This window comes from Plectropomus leopardus, chromosome 2, assembly GCF_008729295.1.
Source record: "Plectropomus leopardus isolate mb chromosome 2, YSFRI_Pleo_2.0, whole genome shotgun sequence".
Classification (NCBI taxonomy): domain Eukaryota; kingdom Metazoa; phylum Chordata; class Actinopteri; order Perciformes; family Serranidae; genus Plectropomus; species Plectropomus leopardus.
In genome coordinates this window covers 5605315-5632830 of record NC_056464.1, presented here as the reverse complement: position 1 = coordinate 5632830, position 27516 = coordinate 5605315, and the positions used below count along the sequence as shown (strand labels likewise).

General features: G+C 39.4%; 1 protein-coding gene across 3 annotated transcripts in view; it reads left to right on the top strand.

The window, feature by feature from the left end:
* Positions 1-27516, top strand: part of itpr1b (inositol 1,4,5-trisphosphate receptor, type 1b) — a 123792-nt gene that overhangs the window by 75342 nt on the left and 20934 nt on the right. For 2 of the 3 annotated variants that reach the window (XM_042499025.1, XM_042499007.1), the window contains 10 exons: positions 1484-1746; positions 3004-3204; positions 5883-5993; positions 6571-6666; positions 6738-6872; positions 7392-7499; positions 9203-9395; positions 16748-16870; positions 25648-25823; positions 26337-26501. In XM_042499025.1, coding sequence (XP_042354959.1) covers positions 1484-1746; positions 3004-3204; positions 5883-5993; positions 6571-6666; positions 6738-6872; positions 7392-7499; positions 9203-9395; positions 16748-16870; positions 25648-25823; positions 26337-26501 — 1571 coding nt within the window. Of the gene's footprint in view, positions 1-1483; positions 1747-3003; positions 3205-5882; positions 5994-6570; positions 6667-6737; positions 6873-7391; positions 7500-9202; positions 9435-16747; positions 16871-25647; positions 25824-26336; positions 26502-27516 lie in introns of all 3 variants that reach the window. The other variant, XM_042499016.1, reaches the window with a different exon arrangement.

Sequence of the window (27516 nt, the reverse complement as noted above, 5' to 3'; positions counted from 1 at the left end):
TGTTTCCTACAATGACGTGCCTGTTTTTGCCACTGACAGGCTCAGATTGTTATTGAGTTGTCTGGCAACACTGTGTGACAGATATCCCTACAGAGGTCAACCTCTTTGTGAAAGAGTAAGATCCTTTTTATTTAACCAGAAACAGCCCTCAAAGTCGCATCACCAAATACACCAGACTTCATTTAAAAAAACAATCATTTAAGCACGTAGAGAGCCAGCATATTTTCACATCTAACCAGTGAGCGTGTTACGATACATTGATCTGGATCGCTACCTCAAGTCAGTGATCAATTCTCAAATATCGATGCAAAGTGAAAACTTTGATACATATATCATCTTTAGGTTACCTCCCCCCTTTGTTTTTGAAATTCCTATGGCACATCTATCACACAGTGCTAGTGTATCACAATCCGAAGCATCGCTGTAATATAACTGTGATGTTTACTTTCCTACTAACTGGGTGCATTAAGGGGTTATTTCAACCAAACCAAAGTTGGTAATTTTTGGAACAGTGGAAAGATTAACCAGGATGATAAATTTGTTAATTTTTTTTGTTTCTGCTGACTATGATGAGATTGATTTCAGGGCTTTTAGGGAAGGTTATATAAATAAATAAGTGTAATAAAGAATTGTTATAATTATAAATCAAAGCAGGACCCATGGTTTCTTTATTTTGAAGGAACTGACTCGTCTCAGGCCGTAAGTGTCAATGTAGCAGAAAGTTAAACTGTATCTGCGGTGCCTTTAACCATGAGGATTTATTTTCTGTAAGCTGGAAACAAACGAACAGCTCTCCAGTTTGTATATTAATAGTATTTTAAAAATCACAGTAGCGCCCCATGGTCGCAAAGTGTGACTAAATAGTTACGGTTTGGAGCTCTGCAAAAGCCCTGCTTTGTGTGTGTGTGTGTCTGTGAGAGGCAGAGAACGAGGGAACCCAAATGTTGGTGGCAAATAAAAATAAATGTGACAACTTATACTCAATGTTCATGATAAAGTCATTTATATATCGCATGTGGAACAAGCAGCAATACCTAGAGTATATTTGATATGTCGCTCACTTTAACCTTTAATCACTTAGGTCCAAAAACATCTGAAAATAGGGTATCCTTTAAGGGTCACATAAGATCATCAAACTGGAGAAATAAACCTCTTATCTTATCGTATCTTGTTGTGTACATGGCATTTAGTCTATTTGCGTGTCCAGTCTCTAAATATCCTGCATATTTAAACAGAAACTGACACATCATTTCTTTAGTTTATTTATTCTTGCACGTTTTCTGTAAGTCAAAAAGCCTTTTTTTTTTTTCAATTTAGACATCATAATAAAATAGAATATTTCCCTGAAAAAGGTCTCTATGCATTTAGGTTATTATGCGAATCTGTCCATGAATACATGACTTCTTAAGTAAACATTCTTTGTAACACTGTGGCTCAGCTCCAGAGCTCTGTGTTTGACTCATTCTTCTCTGCGTGTGGTTAGTCAAAGACATGCCGGTGGTGGCAGTGGTGACCGAGGAGGTGAAGGAGCAGCTGGTAGAGGCCTCTGTTGTTACCAAGAAGGCTTTCACGACTTACCGTCGCGAAGCCGAGGCTGAAGAGCATCAAGCGGCCGCTGACGGCACTCCCGTCCCAACTGCTGATAAGAGCCAGGAGGAAGGAGAGATGAGTGTCATCATCACCATCATGAAGCCCATCCTGCGCCTCATGCAGCTGCTCTGTGAGAACCACAACAGAGATCTGCAGGTCGGCCATTACACCTGTTTGTTGTCGCTCTTTGTTTTGCCTAAACCCCCCCAACCTTCCCCTGCCTCATGACATGCTAACCTTTCTTGACCTGTAATCTGAATTTCTATCACCACACTCAGTTATACAGAAATGAAACCGTGTAGAAGATAGGCACCATTTGCACAACTTCCTGAAGCAGCTGTTTCCATATCTGGTGTGTCTTTGGTCTGGTTTCACTATGAGGACTGTGTTGGTGTTTAGTAATGGCTCGCTCCAGCAGCCCAGACACAAGACTTCCTTCTTGCATTTATTCAGTTCTTACCGCAAACCGGGGCAGGCCGTCACTAAATGATAGTCGGCTCTGTGCTGAATCACGGTGTCTCATCCATCCTGACCCAGCGTGGGTGCAAGATATTGATTTCCTGCGAACCATGCAGCGCAGATTATCAATTCATTGAGATGTCTTTGTTCCTTCCAAAGGCATGGAGTAATTGTCTGGCTGCTGTGTAGGCTTGCATGCTTAAATAGAAGACAAAAGTAGAATGAGCCTTGTGAGTCTTGGTGTGATATATTTATTCTTCACTGCAGAGACAGAAAAAAGTTAGGGGAAAAATGGTTTTAGATTCCCTGAGTTAAGGCTAAAAGGAGTGTTGATCAGGTACAAACTGTCTCTTTACACTGAGACCACGACTTATAAGCTTGCTCTAACTCTGAGGGAATTTTGGTAAAGTCTCAAAGCTTAAGCATTTTCTTGCCTTCATGCTGGCGATAGCCGGAGCTGCACACATAATTTTTTTGGGTTGTCTTTCTGTATGTATGTTTGTCAGGGTACCCGTTAGGGCTGTGCATCTTCACCGGTCTCACGATTTGATTCGATTACAATTATCATGTCAACAATTTGATTAAATTCATTTTCATGATGCATCGCATCTCCAGTTTTCTACATTAATGCACATGGCTATTTTTTCATCAATAAATACACGCAACCAGTCTTTTTCATGTTCCTCATATCTAGAAATTCTAATCTTTGCGTTTAAATTATACAATTAGTGGGTAAAACAGGAAAAAGAATTAAAAAAAGAAAACTGTGAATCCTAGAATTAAATGGCTACTAAAACAATAAGATTAAATTGCAAAGAGTAAATTTCACTTACACAATGAGGCACATTGTCTTGATGACAAACATACTGTATAACACAAGACAATAGGAATAACGTGTCTTTAGAGTGAAAGATGTGCCCAGTCACAGTATGCTTTATCTCCATCCACTTCCAGAACTTTCTACGCAACCAGAATAACAAGAACAACTATAACCTGGTGTGTGAGACCCTTCAGTTCCTGGACTGTATCTGTGGCAGCACCACGGGGGGACTGGGGCTGCTGGGACTCTACATCAATGAGAAAAATGTAGGACTCATCAACCAGACTGTGGAGAGCCTGACCGAGTACTGCCAAGGCCCCTGCCATGAGAACCAGGTGATGCATGTGCACACAGAACATGACAGTGCAAACGCACACTTAAGATGTATTTATTTATTTATTTGTTTGTTTGTTATATATTTTATTTCATTTTATTTTATTTAAAAGGGGTCGTGTACAGTTAAAAATACAAATATAACCTTTTGATTTACTGTACTAAATTATCGCTTAGAGCTAATTCACATCTGACGTCCCTCGTCAGGTCAGAACAAGTACACAGTGCAATGACATGATAAAATAAAGATGTACAAGAAGAAGAGGGAAAAAAGGCAAACACAAGACAAAAAATACACACTATAGCACATGATATAAACAGGTTTTCCGGCGATCCTTAAAAAGTCTTAAAAGGCATTAAATCAATTCATCTAAAAACAAGGCCTTAATTAGCATTAAAATAGCTCAAATCAATCTTTCAAAAGTCTGAAAAATTCTAAGATATAGGAGGTAGGATATTATTAACCTTTTTCAGCATTTTAATATCTCAAAAAACAAGATAATATCTATTTTAAAAAAATCATTTACTTAATGCCTCTTGCATTAATGTCATGCAGATCAGTATATAAGAAGTTTTTTTTTTTTTTTTTTTTTCCCCTAGCTTTTGAAGTAGATCATCTGAGATTGTAATTTGACCAAAAAGGTTGTGCTTTATGTTAACACTTGGGTAATATTGTCCCCCACCCTAAGTAATTAATCTGAGTGCATGTTTTTTTCCCTTCAATTTTCATTTAACTCTGAGTGCAATTAAAATGAATTAAAAAGACTTAGATCTAACTTGCCTTATGCTGTAGGAATCCTTATAAAGTGATACAAAGGAGAGGACACAAGAAAGACTACAACAACATAAGACTACAGAAAAATCAAAGCACAGAATGAAAACACAACAGCACATCACATGTGAATGGCTGTCAAATTAAAAACAAGTTATAAAGTTCAGAGTTCAAGGTCAGAAAGTACAGAGCTGAGCAGTTTGAAAGTCACCTTTTGAAAGCTGTTTTGAAAGTCCTGATAGAGCTGCAGCTCCTCACATCATCAGGCAAAGTGTTCAACTGATTTTTAGTTTTTACCGAAACAGCTGACTGCCCAAATCCAGTGCGACAAAATTGTATGTTACAGTGTCGTACGGAGGATAATCTATAGGATCTAATAGAATTTACTAAGTGTGTATACAAAGAGTCACATAGTGGAAGAGGGGCAGAACCATTCAGCATTTTAAAAACCAGGAATGATTTTGAAAATAATCTAAAAGCACTTTTTTCATTATTTGTAGTCTGCAGTTTCTGTGTTTTCTTACCTGTACAGATGCTTTTTCATTTGATGTTTAAATGTGATTTCCTTATCAGACACTTGGATCAAATTATCCTCAGTTTACGTCACATGGACCTTTTCATTTCAGAAATCATTCTGATGGGTGTTTTTTGTTTTATTTGAGGGGGTGGTTCTGTAATGAGTCCTGAGCATTTCTCTTTTCATGCCCAGCACTCAGCTGCCACACTAAAGCTATGCAGTCACTCATCATTTCTTCAAAAGCGTAACAGCAGCCAGCTCTGGGCAGCGTGCCTTTGTTTGTTCTTTGGTATGGATTAGCAGTACTTCTCACATGATGGTGGCATCCTCTGTTCAAGCCGCTGTGGGGTCATTTCATGGCAAGTGTGAAACTGGCATGACTAAACAAGGAACTGACTGTTTGAACCGATTTCAGTTCCCTCGAACAGTGCTCGAAGGGCGACTGCCAGACCAAACAAAGCTCTTTGTTCACGTCTGCTGAGAGGGAAAAAAACAGAGACAAGTGGTGGAATTATTTTTGTTTGTGTGGTATTAAGTGTATTTGTTAAATGGCATCCACGTACTTGATCTGAACCATCCGACTGCTGAAAGCCACTGTTAATTGTGGGGTGTGGCACATGGTTTATTTAATACTTAGGTAAGAACGGATTTGGCTATTCAATACAAAATTTGTGCGATTTCTTAAATCGGGGGCATCATTTCTTCAAAAGCGTAACAGCAGCCAGCTCTGGGCAGCGTGCCTTTGTTTATTTAAAAATTATTTGAAAAGTTATTTCTGTGTTTTGTTTTTGTTTGTTGGTTTGGTTTTAACATACTTTAAAATTTTGTTTTTTAACTCTACTAATTTTAAGGTAAGTTTCAGGTAGTACTTTTTAATTAATAATTAATAAAAGGGGTAATAATTAATTAATAATTAATAATTTCTTGATAATTATTTGGTCATTTCTTCTTTCATGCTGACTGCCTTCCTCCTGTGTTTTTGACAGAAATAAAGGCAATTTGCTCAGGTTTCAAAGAGTTAATAAAATGTAATCAGGTGAATTATATAAAAATTCACCTACTGTAAAGTTGTAATGAATGTAAAAATGAGCTATAGAGATCTTTGTACCAGGCTGTAAACATGTTCATTTCTGCTCAAAAGTTGGGCATTTTAACATGGAGGGTCCATGAGGATTGACAGGCTTCTGGAGCCAGCCTCAAGTGGCCATTTGGGGAACTGCAGTTTTTGGCACTTTGGCTTCATTTTGAAGCCCTGGAGGTTGCCACTTGCTTTACTCAAGTCCTGTCAATCTGAATTCTATCTTTAATAATAACGTTGTTACAGCTTAAAACCAGGAGCTCACCTGTTCCAGTCTGCGCTTTCATCTAAGCTTGTCTCATTTGTTCCTCAGAACTGCATTGCCACTCATGAATGCAATGGTATTGACATCATCATCGCTCTCATCCTCAATGACATCAACCCGCTTGGCAAGAAGAGGATGGATCTGGTGCTGGAACTCAAAGTGAGTGAGCACTGATATGAGGAAGTGGAAAAACACCCTGAGTGTTATATAACAGGAATGCTAGTCTTTGTTTTGCTGCTTGATGGTATGTTATCATTCTTCCAGTAAAATGCTATCACATTGTGATATTACTGTAAAAGATATAGATCGCTTATAATGAGGGAGGGTTTGAAAAAATAAACATCAGACGTGAAATTTGAAGGGCGAAATGTATCATTCATTTGCAAAGTTACTGTACACATGACTTTACTGACAGTAGCTAAAAAAAAAACATAATGCAGTGCAGCCACAAGTGATAAACTACTTGGCTACCTAAAGTAAACACACATTATTCTCTAAAGATTACAGGAAGTCATTACAGGAAATCACTGACTGAAGAAAACCTTTAAGCCATTTTGACATATACACATACATAGTACATACAGTACTCCATGATTAATTACACAAGAAGGACAGCAGTATTGTTAGAATATTTACAGATCTTTATTGGTGCTTGATTTACTACCTGTTTACAGTCTGGAATGCGCAATAAAAATAAACCTAAGTTGATTGTGTCTATGCTCTCATCTCTTCACAGAATAATGCCTCCAAGCTCCTTCTCGCAATCATGGAGAGTCGCCATGACAGCGAGAATGCAGAGAGGATACTCTACAACATGAGGCCCAAAGAGCTGGTGTGTGTCACATCATGCAGATCATCTCACAGTATAAAGTGGCTGCTATGTGACAGTATGTATCCTTGCAGGTGGAAGTGATCAAAAAGGCCTACATGCAGGGCGAGATCGAGGTGGAGGAGCCGCAGGAGGGTGAAGATGGCGAGGAGGAGCACTCTGCGTCTCCGCGCAATGTCGGTCACAACATCTACATCTTGGCACATCAAGTAAGCCGCCCACTGTCTGTAAAATTGGCGTGGAGACATACCCACCCATGAGCTAATGCTGCAACACATGCATGGCAAAATAATGCGGTACATAGCCAACAGATTTTCAGGGCCCTCACTGTTACTGTATATCTGTGTCGTTTCCTGTGGCTACTGCAGACATGTGATACCTGCCATTCTACACTCATCTTGCTCTCAGCTTTCGCGCTCCGCGCTGCTCAATAGCAGAGTGTGTTCAAACCATGATTTAGTAACAACTGCAATTATAGTTGTGCAACACCCACTGTCAATCCACGCCCTGCCGCCGTGTGGTTGTGTGGACGGAACATTGTTTATTCAAAGGATGAATAAATAGCATGTACTGTACCCAACTGTTGAGGACCAGCAGTGTTGGCTCAGAAACGCAGCACATGCCAAGTTAGCATGTGTTCAAATCATTCAGATAATAACAGAAACAATCTTTGTAATGATTCATTGATCTGTTTATCATTGATTTGGTGGTGTTTGTTGTCACTGCAGTTAGCCCGTCACAACAAGGAACTGCAGGCCATGTTGAAACCAGGCGGGACCTACGGAGAGGGGGATGAGGCCCTGGAGTTCTACGCCAAACACACAGCACAGATCGAGGTCAGTGGTTAGGTCCATGTCTGCACTGCTGCTGTCATTTTTTAATTTTATTTTTAATTTAAAAGTTTGATAGAGAAATGTTCCCCAGACTTCATTCTTTTCTTCCCACTATCGCACATCTATTTTAAGACGTTTGTGCTAGCTGCAGAAAAATTAGACATGTTTTGGCATCACAGTTAACTCGAGGCGTGTGATGATGTTTTTCTTGGCCCGCTTTTGAGTCTCACAGTGTACTTTGATGGAATGGCTTTGGTGTGGTTGCACGTTTTGCTCAGAAGAAGGAATGCTGATTGTTGGCAATCTTCTAAGTTGTCAGTTTAGTTGAGCAGCCACTTTCAAAACAGCCCTTCTATTTATATTGCAGAGTACAGTTTGTGAAAAAAAGAACCTATTTCAATGAATAAATGATCTATAAACATTTTGCTTTAATGTAGAGATGCACTGATTATCGGTCAAACATCGGTATTGTCCAATACTCACCTTGTAGACTGCCATCAGCGAAGGTAGTGGCCGATGTTTTTCTGTTGTGTCAAATCAATTTTGCTAAAGCAAAAAAAAAAAACAGGACCCAAGATTTGTGGTGTCCTGGCATCTCGGGGACAATAGAAAACATGTTTGGGAGTAACAGAGATTTTTCTTGACAAAAGGTCAGGGGGATGCACTCCATGGTTTTCCTAATAGTGCTACATTGTGAACAACAGATCTGTGTTGACATTAGCTGCAGAAGAGCTAGTAAATGTTAGCAGTTAGCAACCGGTGGACACATTTCACAGAGGTTGCAAGTTAAATTATGATGCGTTCAAGCTCCATTCAGTGAAAATTACTGTTTGGCAAAGGTAATTTATAACATTCTAATTATGTGTGTAAATGTTAACTGGTAAAATTTAGTAGTGAGAAACTTGAATAAGTACAGCTGTCTGAAAGAGAAATTGGTTGATGTTTTAACAGCAATGTAAAATTGGAGTGGGAATTAGGGCCAGGTAATATTTTAATATTTTATCAATATTGTGATATGAGACAAGATATCATCTTAGATTTCTGATAGCTTATTATCATAAGTATTGTTTTATATTGGTTTTTAAAGGCTGCATCACAGTAAAGTGATATATTTGTCGGAACTTAGCAGCCTGTTGTAGCTACTCTGTTATTTCCCTTCATCCAGTCATTATATCCACATTATTGATGATTATTTAACAAAAAAATGCAATTGTAATCGTGTAAATATTTTGTGGAAGCAACAAAAGTCAGTCCTGCATTATCTATGCAATTTAGACATCGAGTTATTTGGTTAAAAATAATGTAACATTTGGTTTTATCAATATTGCCCCAGTTCTAAGGTGCAGTCAAAAGGCTTTTGAAGTAGTTTTTTTTAGATGTTTTTCATGAAAAAGAGGTCCCATTAAAGTTTGGTTTATGAGTTTGCACAATTGAATTTGTGCTCATTCAAAGATAGTTTAATGCAGACTTTATCATGATGACTCTAAAAGCGTATTGGTACTTTTTTATAATGAAGATTTCTGTTTCCCTGGAACAAAAGGGAAAACAAATAACAACAAACACAAAAAACATTAGAAATAAGGGCCCCGGAATTTCTCAATCAGTGCATCTCTACTTTAAAGAAGACTGTCTCATTACAAGATTTAAATGCCCGCTCCAGTGACATAGTCTGTGTGATTGGTGGCTGCCTCTGTGGTTGTCTCCAGATTGTACGTCTGGACCGCACCATGGAGCAGATCGTCTTCCCAGTGCCCAACATCTGCGAGTTCCTCACCCAGGAGTCCAAGCTGCGGGTCTACTACACTACAGAGCGGGATGAGCAAGGCAGTAAGATCAATGACTTCTTTCTGCGCTCTGAGGACCTCTTCAATGAGATGAATTGGCAGAAGAAGCTGCGAGGTACTCAAGAGGCTACTGGTAACACAAACACGGTTCCTTGTGCGTCTTTTTCCTCAACTCTTTATCTCCAATATTCCTGGTTTATATGTTGTCCTTTTGCATCTCTCCAGGCCCCCTGACAACCCCACCCCCCGAATGAGACGCAGATACCAAAGCCTCTTTCACACATAATTATTGGGTTATTCAACATGTTGGCATTATGCATGAGCAGGAACTGAAAACAAAATTACCCTATGTGTCACTTTGGCAATTTGTCAGTTCAAGATCTGGCAAAATTTTCCAAACCCCTCCTTTCACACATGTCATGTGATTGAAAACAACAAAGACCTCAGCCAGTAAAGAAAGCCTGTTTGCAATGTTTGTTAAACCTGCTTTCTGGAGTCACAACCTGACTGTAGGTTTGTATGCATTACAGATTTGTGCAAATATTAAGCAATATTTTTGAAATTTCAATAAACACAATTGCGGGAAGACTGCGTTTCCATTGAGTGATATTATGCACGTCTCCACTTGTGATAACCTTCCAAAAGGCATGGCGATGGATGTTGAAAACATTAGCAGGTTTATTTCTATTGCAGCCACCACACTAGCCATCATTATTTCCAATCAAAGGCGACATAGGAGTGTTATGTGAGCGATAATGGAAAGGCAAGCCCCTTATACGTGGGAGCGGCCACGTTTGAGGGATTTCTGGGAGGTGATAGTCCACGATTTCACAGAGGAATTTTGGATTCAAAACTTCCAGATGATCTACTCAACTTTTGGAGAATTATGCAATGTGATAGCATTCCTTGTAGCGCCTGCTTCATCATGAGGGAGCCAGTTGCTACTGACAAGCGCATAGCCATAGCATCATGTGACCCATAAAAGCCCAAAAAGTGTTTCCACTGCAGTTTTGCAAAATATGGCTTTTTCGAATGGCCTAAAATACCACCTTATTGCAAGCGTAAAAGTGCACTGTGATAAATGGGAGTTTTTCCGATATGGATGTGTTGAGGGTTAATGGAAATCGGCTTTATGGCATCTTATTTTTGTCAGTTAACTGTTTGGGCAAACAGGCTTAACATATTCTTTCTGATGAATTCTGATTCTGATTTCATGTGTGAAAGAGGCTGCTCTCTGCTCCCTTAACTCTGAACCCTGGAGGAATGGAAGTGGAGTGAATGTGTAAACCTTGATAAATAACTTATTTATGTATTATTATAACTATACAGTAATAATGGCAACAATATACAGTTGTGTGAAAAACTTAGGACACCCCATGAAATCAGTTCTTTGTTAAGAAATGTTCACATATTGATGTCTAATTTTGTTTTTATTTATCTCTGGAAAAGAAAGTGATTTATTGCAGGTAAACAACAAAATTAACCTTGTTTTACTCATTAAACAAAAGATATCAACAAAAATGCGTATTCTAACTGAGGAAAAAGTTAGGACACCCTACCCCCTAATAGCTAGTGTTACCCCCTTTGGCTGAAATAACTTCAGTGAGATGCTTCTTGTAGCCATATCAGTCTCTGACATCAGTCTGAGGAAAGTTTGCCCTACTCCTCAACGTAGAATTCTTTCAGCTGTGAGATGTTTGAGGGGTTTCTTGCATCTACAGCCTGTTTCAAGTCACCCCACAGCATCTCAATGGGATTAAGATCTGGGTTTTGACTTGACCATTCCAGGACTCTCCATTTCTTAGTTTTCAGCCAGTCCTTGGTGGATTTACTGGTATGTTTTGGGTCATTGTCATGTTGCAGGGTCCAGTTCCGCTTCAGCTTTAAGTTTTTTGCAGATGGTCTCACATGTTCCTCAAGCACCCTCTGATACACGGTAGAATTCATGGTGGATTCTATGATGGTGAGTTGGCCAGGTCCTGCTGCAGCAAAGCATCCCCAAATCATGGCACCTCCACCTCTGTGGAATGAGGTTCCTTTCCTCGAACGCTGTATTTGGTTTACGCCAAACATGTCCTCTGTTCTGTTGTCCAAATAATTAAATTTTAAACTCATCTGTCCAAAGAACATTATTCCAGAAGTCCCGGTCTTTGTATACGTTCTCTCTGGCAAACTTCAGTCTGGCCTTCGTGTTTTTCTTAGAGAGCAAAGGTTTCCTCCATGCACGCCTCCCATGAATGTTAAACTTGTGCAGTCTCTTTCTGATTGTAGAGGCATGCACTTTCACATTAACAGTAGCAAGAGCCTGCTGTAAGTCCCGTAATGACATTTTAGGGTTTTTGGAGACTTTTTTTTAGCATTTTGCGGTCTGCTCTCGGGGTGAACTTGCTTGGATGGCCAGACCTGGGCATGTTGGCAGTTGTTTTGAATGTCCTCTACTTGTAGACTTTTTTCCGGACAGTGGAATGGCTGATTTCATATTCTTTTGAGATCTTTTTAAATCCCTTACCAGACTCATAAGCTGCTACAATCTTCTTTCTTGATCTCACCATGGTGTTCACTCTCACTTCAATAGTCAGGAGCACACCTAACTAAATGTCTGAGGTTCAAATCATGCAAGCCTCCTTCACAATGTTCTAATCATGTGCACCTGATGTGATACACCTGTGTTTGATTTTAGCCATTTGTAGTGGGAATAAATGTGGGGATGTCCTAATTTATTCCCCACCAGAAATTGCATTTTTATAATATTACATTTTACAGAATGTTTAAAAAATGATTCAGTTTTAATTGTTTGTTTAGTTATATTACTTGAATCTCTCAGTATTGTTAAAATCAGTATTAAATATCCGTATGTCCAAATTTGTTAAAAAAAACACACATTCTTTCATAGGGTGTCCTAAATTTTTCACATGACTGTATGTTCATTAAGGGTTAAGATGAAATAACTAAGATGTTTTACATTTCTGAATTGATGTTTTCCAGCCAGTAAAATGATTTCAGCTCTGTGAATGTGATGTAATGGATGATAAACATGCTATATTGTGCTTAGTAATGCTTGCACATTGCAAGCCCATTCACAAAGAAAGTACACTAGGTTCTTGTATTATGTTTGTTGACCTGATTTGCAAGGAGACTACTGTGTCAGGTTCCTGTATTCTGTCTTTCTGTAAACAGAAAAGGGAGAGGTGAAGGCAAAAGAAATATTTTCTGCCAGAATTTAATGGTACAGGGTACTAATCTTTGCACCATCTCTTCTTTTTAGTGTCATACTACAACAAATATTGAATGTAGTGCTAAAACTGTGAATGATTGATCAGCTGGTAGTGTAAAAGGTCACAGAATGTTTTGTTTTGTCTTTGAAGCGTAAAGCCTGCCCCTAGTCTTTGATTGAAAAGTCCTCTATATGACATTCAGAGTCTCGGCCAGAATTGGGCACTGAGCTCTCACCTCTGACAACAAAAGCAAGCATGTAACCCTTTTTTCTTGGCTTGGCTTGACTCAGTTTGACTTGGGATCTTCTCGCTCCAAACAGCAAAAAGGGGTTTCATCAGCAGACCAAGTGTTCGCTATTCTCTTTTCTCTTTGCTTTTTGGAGATGCAGTTGAAACTCAGGAAGCATTTGCCATGTCTGATAATTGCTGCAGAGGCTACTTTAAGGTGAAATGTCTTAAATTTAGAGGATTTGGTGGTGTCTAGCAGTGAATTGCAGTTTGCAACCATCTAAAACTTTTCCCGTTTTTCATAGGGAGCAGCATTAACCATAGAGGTCTCTTCTTCTCCAAAACAAACAAACCAGGCGATAAACAGCTATGAACACTGAAAAAAGCTGTTTCACGCTACATATCAGTGAATGTCTGACATTGTTTGGCATCTTGTAGACGGGCTGCTTGCCGACAACATGCCCACTCCTTTTCTCTCATAAGTTAATGTGTGCTCACCTTTTTCAGACTTTGTTATTACAGTGGCTGCTGCGAAAATGCGAAATAGCGAATGGCTGTATCTGGAGCCAGTGTTGGTTTGACCGTTCTGGGCCACTGTAGAAACATGGCAGTACTACATGTTGATCTCTGACTCCACTCACTTCACACCGATATGCAGTTGTTGCCCTAAACCTGTTTTTCAGATTTTTAGAGTAGTTCATCTGAACCTCCTTGTGTTTCTGACCTGATTGTACAGTCACTCTGATCCCACTTCTGTTGGCCTCCTCCAGGCTCTAATGAAGTTTTCCAGTACATCAGGACATGTATGTGCAGAAGGGTTTAGTTGGTACGGTTCTTAATCCCTGCAGCCATGGCCATGAAAGCCTGTTCTATGTCGGTAGCAATCTTGGCACTTGTGCCACATACATGCCCTTACAAAATGCTCCTTATGTTGCTTCTTGATCTCTGTGGCCATGCTCAGGAAAGCCTGTTCTACGTAGGTGGCATTCTCCGCGCTTGTCTCACATGTGCTCACAAAAAGTAATGCACTATGTCATAGCGTTAGAAAGTTCATACAGGTCTGACTTCGTAGATTCTAAAACACTCAATCAGTCAAGTCAGAAGACCCGTAACTACGATGTCTTAGGCCTTGTTGGTCCATACGCTCATAGTCTTTACCACAGGTTTTGCAAATATTCTGCCTATAAGTTGTGAGTAGATGAAAAAGACCCAAAACTGCATGGGGAACAGACTAATAGGTGTCCTTAATGTTATATAGCAATGGTTCCATGTGTTATATCCCTCGCTGGACCTTAAATATGTATGTACTGTATGTATGTAATTTGGAAGTTTATGGCTCAGATTTGCTCTGTTGAAGTTCTTAAGAACAATGAGCAGGGAGTTTTTTGCTCCACATTTGGTCCACCAGGTGTTGTAAGGTATTGCAAACACAGACCAGAATAATCAAGGAAAACTCCCACAGTGAATAAAATGGTTTACAGTCAATGAAGAGTTTTTAGCTGAGGACTGCATGATTTTTTTCAGCACTGTGACTTCCATTTACCAACCTTTATTAATGCAGCGTTTGACAGCACCTCCCCTGGTCTTCCTGATAGCCCTGTGACCGGTCAGCTCTGAGGAGTTGGAAGCCTTGCAGATAAGGTGAACTGGCTGGAATGTGTTCACCAAGCCAGGTTTCTGTGAAGCACAGGGCAGCAGATCTGCAAAAGTCCATGTTTGTCCTTGTTGAGAAGCAGCAGCTCATCCATTTTTTTTGCAAGAGAGCGGACGTTTGCCAGGCATATTGACTGGAGTGCAGTTCGAAATCCATGCTGTCACAGTTTAACAAGCGCTCCAGCTCGTCTCCCTCTTTGGTGTCTCCTACTAGTTCCAAATCGAGCTTCTGCTCCTCTAGCAAAAAAGCTCTGTAAAACTCTCCGGGTGGGTGATCAGCTGTAACCACTGTATGTGCACGGTGCAGAGTGGCAAAGATTAGCAAGCCAGTGAGACATAAAGGTAAGGACTCACATGCACCTGCGTCTGGCCTGGCTGCCAAAACAAAGAACAGAGAAGCTCAGATTATGACACACAAAGGTTGCGTGACTTCATTGTCTGCTAAGGACTTCATTAATCCACGTTATCTCTACATGCAACAGTGGTTTGCTGCTTTATTAATGTTCAAAATGTTACATACTTGGTTCAAGGTAGTGGGTGCCATGTGTAAGCATGCTGCAATGGTAAAAAATCTCCCTGTTTTGCTCATATTCTCTGGACTGGAACACCTGCATTCACCCTCTCTATGAAAGACTCTGTTTAGAGTCTGTCTCTGTAAGCCTCTCCCCCCAAAGAAGCCCATGTCAATGCAGCTGAAATAATTGTAACAGAATTTTTATCATGAAAAATCAACAATGAAAGCTTTTAAACTCAACTGTACATGTTTTAGCAGGAATATGATGGAAAATCAGGAAAAGATTTACAACATGTTCCAGCTGGAATATGAGCGGAAATCAAGAAAAAATGTGAGCATGTAGCTATAAGTACATTAGCACTGTACTAGCAGTCGGGAAATTATTGTGATAGAGAAGAACGGCTATTTCTACCAGGAAAAATGATCAATAAAATCTTCAAAACCCAACTGAAAATGTTCCTGCAGGAATATGATCTGAATTCAGAGAAAAATTAACATTGGCAACCATGTTTTCATGATGTCAGCATGTAGCGTCATGTAGGCTACATCACGTGGCGTGCCTGGAGCAGATGACCGCATAAAGAAATCAGGCATATTATGACATCAGAATGTGGACAGAGTAGAAAAAACTGTTGTGCTCAGAACACTAGGAAACCTGAGGTTTTTGCTCACAGGGATTACTATATGTTAGGTTCTATACTATAGGTCTTTATGTTTACCTCTTTATCTAGCCACTTTGTGACACAAAATACAAAAGCGCAGAGTAGGTCCCCTTTAATGCAATTAATGGGTCAACATGTTTCATCTACCTTCCAGTTTGAGGTCACACTTAGTTACTACATTCTTTACTTCTGACATGGCATTTTTCACGTACCTTAAATACCTTAAATAATGTCAACTTTCCCTTTCAGCAGGGCAGGTCCCTGTTGAGCCCCTGGGTGATTCTGTCAAGCACTGCAGTGACGTGACTGGTTTGTTAACATGTTGTGGCCTGTTCCATGGCCAGGCCTGAGGGAAGATGGTTTGTCTATAATGTGATAGCACGTGACGATAACTGCCTCTCCTATCTGAATGAATCAACGCAGCTTGAGACCATATCGTTCCGTTAGTGCTAACCTCCTGTCATGAATATAGTGACTTGTGTTGCTAAAAGTCCCCACCCGCGGTTCTCCTTTTCTAATGAACAGACGGGCTCAAAATAGCATTTGCACGATACTGATCTCCTGACCAAGGCCTGAGAAGGCTGTGTGTGTGAGTGTGGGTAGATGTGTATTCATGCAAGTTCGTGTGAAAAATGTTTAGTGTATGTGAAATGTGCATGACAGTTGGCGTTGTCTACTTAAATAGCTTCAAGCTTAAATATCTTGTAGTTTAATTTTACCCTTCAAATGGGTCCTGTGTTTACACTCATGGTGCTGATTATGGCGCTAAAACCACACAGACTTCTGATTGTGTTTGATTAATATGTTTCCCCTCTAAATTTTATACATTTGTCAAATATTAAAAATACTCCCAAATCAACCTTGGAGCAATTTGAATTTAAGTTGATAAAGAATGGTAAAAATATTGTGTTATTTCAGAGAAACTTGACACACATTTGCCATGGAGATGATTTATTTCACACCAAGCTATAAATAATTGGAAATGAATTGATGGCACAAATTTGATGTATTTTGCTTCTTCTCTCTATGAAACAGTGATCATTCGGTGTGTGTTTTTCCTGTTAACTAAATTGTTCTGTGTGAATAACATACATTGTGTTTGGTGTATTGCACTGTTAATATAGAGATGTCTGCATCAACTCGCTGCAGAATAATGACCTAATGACCCTGTGAATTTTAATACTGTGTCTCACAGCTCAGCCCATCTTGTACTGGTGCTCCAGGAACATGTCATTCTGGAGCAGCATCTCCTTCAACCTGGCTGTGCTCATGAACCTGCTTGTGGCCTTCTTCTACCCTCTGGAGGGAGTCCGTGGAGGTCAGTCTACTCATGTCTTGACCTTTTAAATGCTGTCTTTCCTTCTGGCCGTTAACAGCTAGAGAACAGCAGGTTGTTGTTCTCCTGTTTTTGTGTGTATGTGCTCTGTGGTTAACACAATGAGTGTGACTATTACAACTCAGGAAATGGGAGTGAGTGGCACAAACATTAACTGTGCAGGCAAAGTCAGGGGTGGGGCAGGAGGTATATAACAGATATTGTGCTTTACCGAGAATCTGTATGGCACAGATTAACGAGAAAGGAAAATATGTCACAGCTTGTCAAGAGCTTTATTTGAACCTTTGCACATTTATGCCCTCTGGGTTTAGCTCCTTGCTGCCAAGTCAAAAAACCAACTCAGTTTGTGTAAGAGGAGATTGTCATTGATTACCCTAAGGCTAGAAGTGAAGTTAAAGCAATACTTCAACCCCAATATATCATGCTTATCAACTACTCGCCCTGTGTACACCTCATGCTAACATACAGCAACAGGCAAACTCTAGCAGATGGAGCAGGACACACTAATATACTATGAGCAATAACGACATTCAAGAGAGAACCTTGATCAAGCTAAAAAAAAAACGCCCGCTTTCGCTCTGAAAATGGTGTTGGAGGTTTTTCAAATAAGTGACAAGTTGTCCAGCCTAGTGTTTCCCGCAGAATTAGAATCTATGGGACAAGGATGGTGTTTTTGCAGGTCTGTGAATGCAGTTCAGGCAGAACTCATCATGAGTTCACATTTTCCTCACCAGCAGTTTGAGGAGTTTGCATGGTGAGGTGGGTAATTGATCTGTCAGTCTGGTCAGAGCTAAGGTGATCAGATCGATGGATGAAAGAAACAGCTGTTGAAACAGCATGTAAATGCAAACGTTTAGACCCAGCACAATAAACGCTTAATGTCCCCTTTCATAGCACCTGACATTCTTCTGCTCTATCTATGCCAAGAGTGCACGTGGTGAGTGTGGTGCAATAAATAATGAACGGTTAATATATATTCCAATACTTCTCCTTATGAAGATTCCAGCTCCAAAAATATAAATGCAATATGTGGTGGCAGATGTTATAATCATGGCGTGCCGCCAATAATACATGAATGTGTAGGAAACCCTGCTTAGCCTGTTCACTGACACATACAGCAGATTAGGACATTTTCATCTGGATAAACTGAAACATTGTGGAGTTTGATAGTTTGCATCACATGTCAATTAGGAAAAGCCAAAAACATAGAATATTCTTGATGAATTTGAGGATGTTGGGTCCACATTTAACAGCAGAAAAAATAATAAAGAAAAAGTTTTCAAACTCTCACATAACTCATGCCGTATAATCCAAGTCTCATTTATCTGGTCATATGCCCAGTTAACTGCAAATATGCTTTTTTGCTAAAACATTAGTATTTGAAACAGTTGTGCATAAACAGTCTCAAGCACAGATAAGTAGCATGCCTAACAAGCATGTGCATTTAAACTCATTCTGCATTCAATGAAAATCCAGCCTGCCAGCTAATTCACTAGCCAGGAAGTGACAGGCGTGGGTGAGTGACAGCAGAACTCCTGCACAGTGAACAAGCTGGGAGGCTGGATTTCGTGGAATGCACCAGCATCAATTTTGATCTTTTTTTTTTTTTTTTTTAAACAGTCTTTTTTTTTTGCATGCAATGCTGAAGGTTTTTAAGGACACTCTGACAAAGACTTAAGATCTGCTCAAGCCAGCTGTTAAAAATTTGGAAATCCAAAATAATCATGAACAAGCTTTTTCAATTTAAGAAAAGACTACAGAAGGTAGAATACAATCAGGAAAACATTTGCGTTCCCTCTGGACACATGATTCCTGGAATGACTCAATGTGGCCTCACATCCCAGTATTTGCAGTCATACAGCACATGTATTTATAGCGGTTGCATTTATAGCAGGCATGTGATTGGATCACATATGTAAAATGCATTATTAGTGTTAAGCATGCAGGACTTTACAGAACACTGTGTGCTCTCGTGCCTGTGGTTTGGGTGTAGCCTCACACCTCCCTAACCAAAGTGAGTTTCACCACAAGCTGAGGTGTCATGAGAATGTAATCCTAGCACAAGATCTTGAACTGTGGTGCCATCACAAAGGACCAGGATGGACATGTTCTTAATTAGGTCCTGACCTGTTTATCGATACTGTACTCTTTCTGAGCTTGACACATGACTTAACATGCTATCAGATTTCTGCTCTCATTCTCACGCTGGTCTTGGTTTGAGTAGTCTTTTTCTCCATATGTGTCACTTCTGGTAATTAGGAGTGCGTCTGTGTGTGTTTGTGTGTACAGGCTTACGTAAATGCTGTGGTCTCCCCATAAGGCCAAAAAGTCTAGCAGGAAACATAATACCATGCCTCTGACTGTTGAATATACCACTGAAAGTGACACCTTCCTGATAAGAGTCAGATTCACAGCAAAAAGTCAGACGTCAGACCTCTTGCTTCACTCTTTATGTAGTCCACATCATTGCATCCTTTAATTGATGTGTGAATCTGTGTCAAAGCTGCTGCACATCATGTCAGATTCAACCTTAAAGGGACATTTCACCCCAAAGTCAAAAATATATATCTTATAAATATATAACTTATAATATATAACTGTAGCACTATTTATCTGTCTATATTTTTTTGGTGTGAGTTGCAGTGTTGGAAATATCACCATTCCTTTTAATATAATGGAACTAGATCGCTCTCTGTTTGTGTAGCTCAAAGTGCCAAAAAACTACATTTGAAAAACTCAGCAACAAAGTCTGTTTTTAGAAATTATGACTCGGTTACTAAAATGATCCACAGACCATGTTGTGAGCAGTATCATGTAGGAACTATTTTCTTTCTACTGTAATACACCTGACAATGGGATCACTGCAAAGAAGAATGCACATATCTACTCATGATCAAGGCATGTGAAGGGCGCAAGATTAAGGCCATTTCTAGATGAGAATGACCCTGCTAAAAATGGAAAACTCTTTCTTTTGTATTTTTAAAAATAACATTCTGAGAACTGTTCTTGTGTACATGGATCTGTGAGCTAGAAGTAGATGCACACTTCCTTCTGCTCAGTGATACAGTAGGTGGGTGTAGTTCAGTGGAAAGAAAATAGTTCCTACATGAAACTGCTCACAGCAAGGTCTGTGGATTATCTTGATTTACCGGTTATGATTTCTTTCAATTTCGAATTCTATAATTTTTCTTTAAAAAAAAATTATTATTTTTATTTTTTATTTTTTCATTTTATGCTTCGAGCATCAAAAGCTGACTGTCATCTAGTTCCATTATTTTGGAGGGAAGGAGAGAAGGCTGACAGCTTTATGGCCAATAGCTACAACACTTGGCAACTCACACCAAAAAAATGTAAAGTAGCACTACATGTACGAAAAATGACGAAAAATGTGTGTTTGGGTGGGTGGGTCAGCTGTGCCTTATCATCGCAGTACATTCAAGTTTTTTTCCTGTTGCATTTGTGCAGGAGAATAGGTCAGTGTCATGATACAAGCATTTCAAAGTTGCCACCGCTTGGATGCCAGACCAGACTTCTAATAGACGCACATCCTTATTTTCGCCAAATAAGACATGTCTCTGAGATAAAATAGAGAACCAAAACCACAGGACTGACATTTACTGAACAGCCTTTTGTAATAACATAATATATACAAATATAAATACAGCTTAATGAAACTGCTTAACTTCAGTATTTCGGTGTCCCATCCCTCTCCCTCTGTCATATTTGCTGTTTTTGTAAGTTGCAATTCCTGACAGAAAGTAAACATGGACCCAAGATGTTTCCTAATCTATAATAAATTTAATTGGTTAGAATATCAGCTCTCAAATGTGTGTTAAATTTTGATTTTATTACAGGCTTTTCAACCACACTGAAATATAAATATAAATAAAACTTTTTATTTTTCAGAACTGAAAACAGTGAGACACCACAGTGATACGTAGTTAAGTCACAAATAGACAAGCAATAGATCTCTAAACAAAGAACAGACCAAAAAAAAAAAGATTAAAAAAAAACCACTGAAGGCATTGAAGTGCACCAAGTTTGTATTTTTTCTATGCTTTTTAAAACTCTGCCATGGGATAAAAATAGTTCTGCGCAGAAAGCTTGCACACTGAGTCCAATGGATTTTATCATTCTGTTCATTGCAAAAATTCACAATACAGGGCAAAAAGGAAAAAAGAATTTGCAGCCTTGCATGTTACCTCCCTAGACTGTTGCCACTCTCAACCCATGTCTGACATTTAGTACCTAAGTTATGAAGTGATACCATGCAGCTATTAAATTGCACCCTGTTGTAGCTATCATAACTGCTGTTGTGCATTTATTGAAAGACTGACGTTACCTTCTCTTTTTTGTTGTGGAAGATTTCAAGAAGGACAGAGCTTATATATATTTCCACTTCTGTTTCTTGTGTGCCCTCGTCCATTTCTGCCTCATTCCTCTCTCTTGTTGCGGATGTAAAGTTATGTGTCCCACACCCAATTTTTTTTTTTTTTTTTTCACTGCTTCGTGGTCATAGATGTGAAACAAAGCAGAAAGTTGCACCTGTTCCGTATACTGAAATGACCTAAGAAAGTTTCCGACGCTGTGTGCGGTTGGTTTTACTTTGAAGGACAATTTTGGACCAAAAATACAGACTTTGTATGCAAAGGCTTTGAGTGTGGACATTGAAAACAAACAGAATTTTTTGTTTAAAAAAAGACAGTTAAGCAGGAATTACAAAAAACCCAGAGGTAATTATCTTCCTTTTGTGGGATCTACATATTTGACCTTGTGGCCCACACCACATTAACCCCTGATCAGTCAGGCTCTGTCATGTGGCCTAAATGTCCAGATTTAGTTTAGGAAAGTCTGGTCTTGTGTAGGGTCACAAGGTGCGGCTGATTACTTAAGAGATCAATCAGACAGTTATTCAGAGGGATGCGTCAAAATGATACCAATTCCAGCATGGCAGAATGTTTTTCACAAACCAAAAGATTGAGTGACAGACTAAAGCTTGTTTTTACATGACGTTTCATTTTTCTGTTTGTTTTGCTGTCCCTTACTCCTTCCCTTTTTTTCTCAGTTCTCCTTGAGGGCAGTATTTGTGGAGATGTGAAAAGCAGCAGCCGTTAAGGCCTGCATTGTTCCAGTGCAGAGTAGCAGAGAGAAGACGCACATTGTGATTCACATAAACTTGCAATTGTTCTGTCTGGGGTCAAACGGCGAGGTCGCTTTTGTTTTGAACTTCCTCACAGCGGTTTAGAAAAGACCAAAAAAAAAGAGGTTGTTAGCTTAGCTCTCAAAACTTCATGTGGTTTCCAGTGTCAAAGGTCTTCTGGGAGCTCAGTAGTTTGCTCCAGGACATTCCAGTGTCTGCTGCAAACTGACAACAGTTATCAAGTGAAATGAAAAAAAGTCTCAGCAGGTTAACTTGCTCAATGGTGAATATCTAATGTCTACACGTATGCATACTTGCACCTTGTCCTGGATTCACATGAGCTCAGATGTCACCTGTTAATGTCTGTCAGACGGTGCTTCCTCTGGGTGGTTTGTTTGAAGAGAAGCTGTGGCTCGGACATTTTACCAGTAGTGGTCAGATGTACTGAAGTGCAGGTTGCTACACCTGTAGAATAATGCTGTGGTACAAATCAGATGTGTCTTTAGATGAAGTCAGATAACCCTTAACCAGTAGTAGTCAAAGTGTCAGAGCCTTCACCCTGTCACAGGCACTGTGCAGATGTAACTGCTATAGCTCAGAAAGTTGCCAACAATAAGAGAAACTCAGTTATGTAAAGTAAAATCTCAATCTATCAATCTACCTTATGAAGGCTCAATAGAGTGTCCCAGGGATGAAGTTTTTCTGTAGGCATACCCAGAAGCTAATGCGTGTTGTCAAGAAACCTTCATGATACTTACATGTTTTGCTCAGTAAGATCATTTTCACGAATGAATACCACTTTCAGGAGTTTTGGAGCCTAGATATAATCCACAAAAGTAAAAAGCTAATGTTTTGCTATCAAAGAACAACAACATGGTCGTGTCACTGTTGGGTTGCCACCGCTACAGGGCTCTAAAGCCATGTTCGTCACACTTTGGCTTGATGACGTTCTCAGTGGTATATTTACTGACATATTTACACGTAGATCAAAACCTGAAAGTCTCTTAAGCTTGACCTAGATGCTTTAAGTCAGGCATCTAACCAAAAACCCATTCAAAAAACCCACTGACTTTGAGACAAGGGAACCTGAGGTGCTGAAATGCTAACAGATATCTGAGTTTTAAGGACTCATTCCTGGGCTTCTCTATGCCAATACACTTCTTGCCCCTCCCGCTCTATTTGGTGCATTCACATTTAGGGTTCAGGTATCCCGATTCTTGTTGAGATAGAGGAGTAGGGTGAAGAGTTAGGATTACGTGACCCTTAAAACGGGGTTTTTAAGAGGCACACTCCAAACCGTTATGAGAAAGTATCTGTAAGATGGCTGCACAAGCAACAGAAGTGCATTTTCCTTATTAGTAAAGATTTAAAAACTACAATAATGAGACAATTATTCTAGTTTAATGTGGTTTGAATGTATATTTGTCCTTTTCTTTTTAACAGGAATAACAAAAAAATCGCTCGTAGTATACTGAAGTTTCAGTAGCTAGCTAGGTTGCTATATTGTTATTGCTGATTTGCGCATCACAGTCACATATTTGACATATTTCCATGTTCATAATGAAATGTTATTTTATTTTATTTTTTCAATTTAACAACTTGTTTGATTTATTAATAGTATGAAACTTAAGTTGTAAATGAGTGCCCTTCTCGCCCAGATAAATGGAAAACATCATTGTGATAATACACTTATTGCCCTAGTTGCAGCTGCTTACGTAAACACCATTGGCCACAACCAATGACACAGAAAGGTCTTGAGGGGTTGTCCCATACCAAAGGGGAAGATTTCAACCATTTTACCTATTGTAACTGTTTTGGAGGGGGAAAAAAACAAGGTACAATGGTAAAAATAAGAAAAGGTATTTGGCCAAAGTTTAAATGGTTTAGTGTAAAGGTCAGTCTTTTTATCTGCTAGCTGCAGATTAAGCAACAGAGAGAGATGAATGGTCCTAGACTGTAGGTGTGTGACGTCCAAGCTGCTGTGTCTGGGTTGGCTGCCAAGTCCGAGTGCCCAGGCGGCATGTTGCGATGCAGTGCCCAGGACCATCCCCGATGAATTTAGCTGGAGCCAAGTGTATTTTTAGCCAACCGGGGGTTATGTAACAAGTACCTGTCATGTGATCTGTACACGGGGAGGCGAGAAGAAGGAGGCCTCAGCAGGGTGTGGATGGAGGGAGCTGTACAGAGTGTCATACTAGGTGTCTCAGTGGAAAAAAAAAGAACCTCACTGACCTTTTCCAATTTGATATATGCAATTTGTGTGTTCACAGAGGAATTAAGTTCATACAGAGCAAGTTTCTGGTGAGCTCATGATAAAACTTTGATTGATGTGGAACACATAACCATAATAATAAGCAAAGAACCCTGCTTATACAACCCCCAAACTATTGTGTTCATGAATGAAACCACTGGGATATTTGGAACACACAGAGTCCTCAGAAACAGTAATTAAGTCAGATTCAGTTTGGTCTTTTTTTGCTTCTACTTCATGATTTCATGCGATGACACAAATGTGTCGTTGCAGGTTGTTTTTTATTCTTGTGGTCTCATATTTGGAGAAAAGAGTGAGAACTTAAAAATAAGCATCTTGTCCTCCCTGAAAAAAAGTATTGTGCTAGGAGGAAAATATGTAAAGTAAATATGAAAGAAGGCCTTCCTGAAAAAAACATGCATGCTCAGCATTCTTAAACTGCGACTATAAAACTGTGTAAACATATCGATGTCACAGTTCTTTCTAAATGTGCCGAGAAAATACTAATAGACCAAATTGCAATTTGTTTGTTTATAATAACGTTTGGGTAGAAAAACCCTGGCGTCGCAAACATAAAATGAAACCGTGTTGAGAAAATGCTGAGTCACGGAAAGAAAAAAAAGTCAGTTTAAGAGTATGCTGTATTTACAATATTTTCACTGCTTTAACATACTGTCAGACAGCCCTTTCCTAAAGCCCTTATCTCAAAGCCACCAAACGTTATTGACAAAACGGTAATTGTACTTTGCAGAACACAGGAGTTGCTGGTCTTCTGCTGCCTCAATCAGCCATTGTGTGAGGAATAGCAGTGAAAATATTCCAGATATAACGGTTAGTTATTTTTAGGTGGCTTTTCTTTTTTTTCTGTTTCTCCTTGCACAGCAGTACATTGTCTAGCTTTTGTGCCAGTGGATTTAGGGTAGCAAAGACGCTTCCAAAGTATTGCAATACATAAAATAAGCACAGCAAAGACGTCACATTGGTCAAACCACAGTTTTTAATTGCATATCTTTAAATGTTACAGTTAAAGCTGGAAATGACAACAGAAATAATGTTGGTGATTATGCATACCTCCGCAATTGAAATGAGTTGCCAGTTGTCTACCAGGAAGTGATGTGAAGTGTTGTGGTGCATTTTTAGATAAAAAAACACGAACAACTTCTTAGTTTTTTGGATTTTTTTCTGTACTTAAAGCCACGTTTAAGTGTGTTGTGCCACTGCAGATGAGTGACATGTCTCAACCCTGTGTAACAGCAACATTAGACTCGTATTGCCATGCTGAAAAAGAGAACAGCTGTATTGGCTATATTATTAATGATTGAATGAAAAGGGTCATACTCTATAATGTGTGTCCTCCTTTATCTTTAGGTACCCTGGAGCCCCATCTGTCTGCCCTGCTTTGGATGGCCATGCTGGTTTCTCTGGCTATTGTCATCGTCTTGCCTCAGCCTCATGGTATCCGGGCGCTCATTGCTTCCACCATCCTGCGCCTGATCTTCTCTGTTGGCCTGGAGCCCACGTTGCTCCTGCTGGGGGGTTTCAATGTAAGTGTCTATCAGAAAAAATGGGCATTTGTCCCAAACTCATGTGCAGCATCACATTTAGATTTGCTTTATTGCCCAGTAGATAGTTGACTGGAATTGGTCTCGGCAAACGGCACAGTCACATGCCGAACATAAACTAAACATTACACTCATTGATTCAGGACTGGAGTGTACACAGTGCAAGAACATAGCGACTCCCAGTACTTTAGCGTAACATCAAGCATTCAACCAGATTTCACATTCGAGTGGTCATGGAGACACACAGGTTTAACAGTTGAGGCAGGATCACAGCTGCTAATAGACATGTCACTCATGGCTGTTAGGTGTTGATGCATCATGAGCCCAGGAGGTTCCAACACTACCCACATCCACTTTATTTTTAGTGGTCGGAACAATAAGCCAAATCCTACCCAAAGATACTAATACTGCTATGCAAACCTTCCCTTCTCAGATTGAATATTCTGTGCACAATCCCGACATGACTGCTGTCTTTACATGTCCATTGTTCTCCAGTTATGTAATAAGGTGATCTTCCTGACGAGCTTTGTCGGGAACCGTGGAACCTTCACGCGTGGCTACATAGCCATGATCATGGACGTGGAGTTCCTGTACCACCTGCTCTACCTGATTATCTGCAGCCTGGGGGTCTTCGTTCATGTCTTCTTTTACAGCCTGCTAGTACGTAAACACACACCACATACAATCTTTATCATGCGTATGCAAACTCATGGACATAGACATCTTATCATAGGGGTGGGGGGATATGATGATTATACTTGATATACCAAGGCTTATGCCAGGCAGGATGTTTAAAATGACTATATATTGTCCTTGTCCTTGTCATTTTTCTAAGCCACCAGCATGAGACTAGGTTTGGCAGTTAAGCTTTCTCACATTCTCCTATGGCTCTCATCCTCTCTCAGACAGAAAAAAAATTTTAAAAAAAAGATTCACACATGATACATCAGACAGCATGCGACTTGACAATATATTTATATATGAACTGGAGAACTTTCTTGCTTATAGTTTAAAACAAAGCAAAAACGTTCACATCTATTTTCTAAAAGGTGTGTAGGAGAGGGGCAAGCAGAACACAACTCAAAGAATTCTCCCCACACTGTCTAACTTACAAAAATCATTATTTTAATGGTACAATTCATTAAAATATTGAATTAAAATAAGGATTTTTGCAAGTTAGACAGTGTGAGGGAAATTCTTCTCTAAGTTGTGCCCCACTCATAGTTTAACAATGTAGCAGTATTTTACTTACCTTTACTATAATGGTACTTAATTTAACTTCACTACCTTTTAACTTTGTTGAAACAGTACTTTATTGTTACAGTACTTTATTTAACTTTGTTGTAACAGTATTTTATTTAACTTTATAATATAAGTATTTTATTTAACTTTATTATATACAGTAAGTATTTTATTTTTTTATTTTGTCATATCAGTGCTTTGAAAATATCAAGATATATATCCTGTATTGTGATGTAACCTAAAATATTGCAGTATCATTTGTAGGCCATATCCCCCAGCCCTTACTTACTAGGTAGTGGTATACCAACATCAATGTCTAGTCTGAATAGAAATAAATACAACATGCAGAAACGTGTGACAAAAATATAATTTAACATTGAGATGTTGGCAGGGTGATTCAAATAAAGGCAGTTATATAGAAACAGTGTCCTTT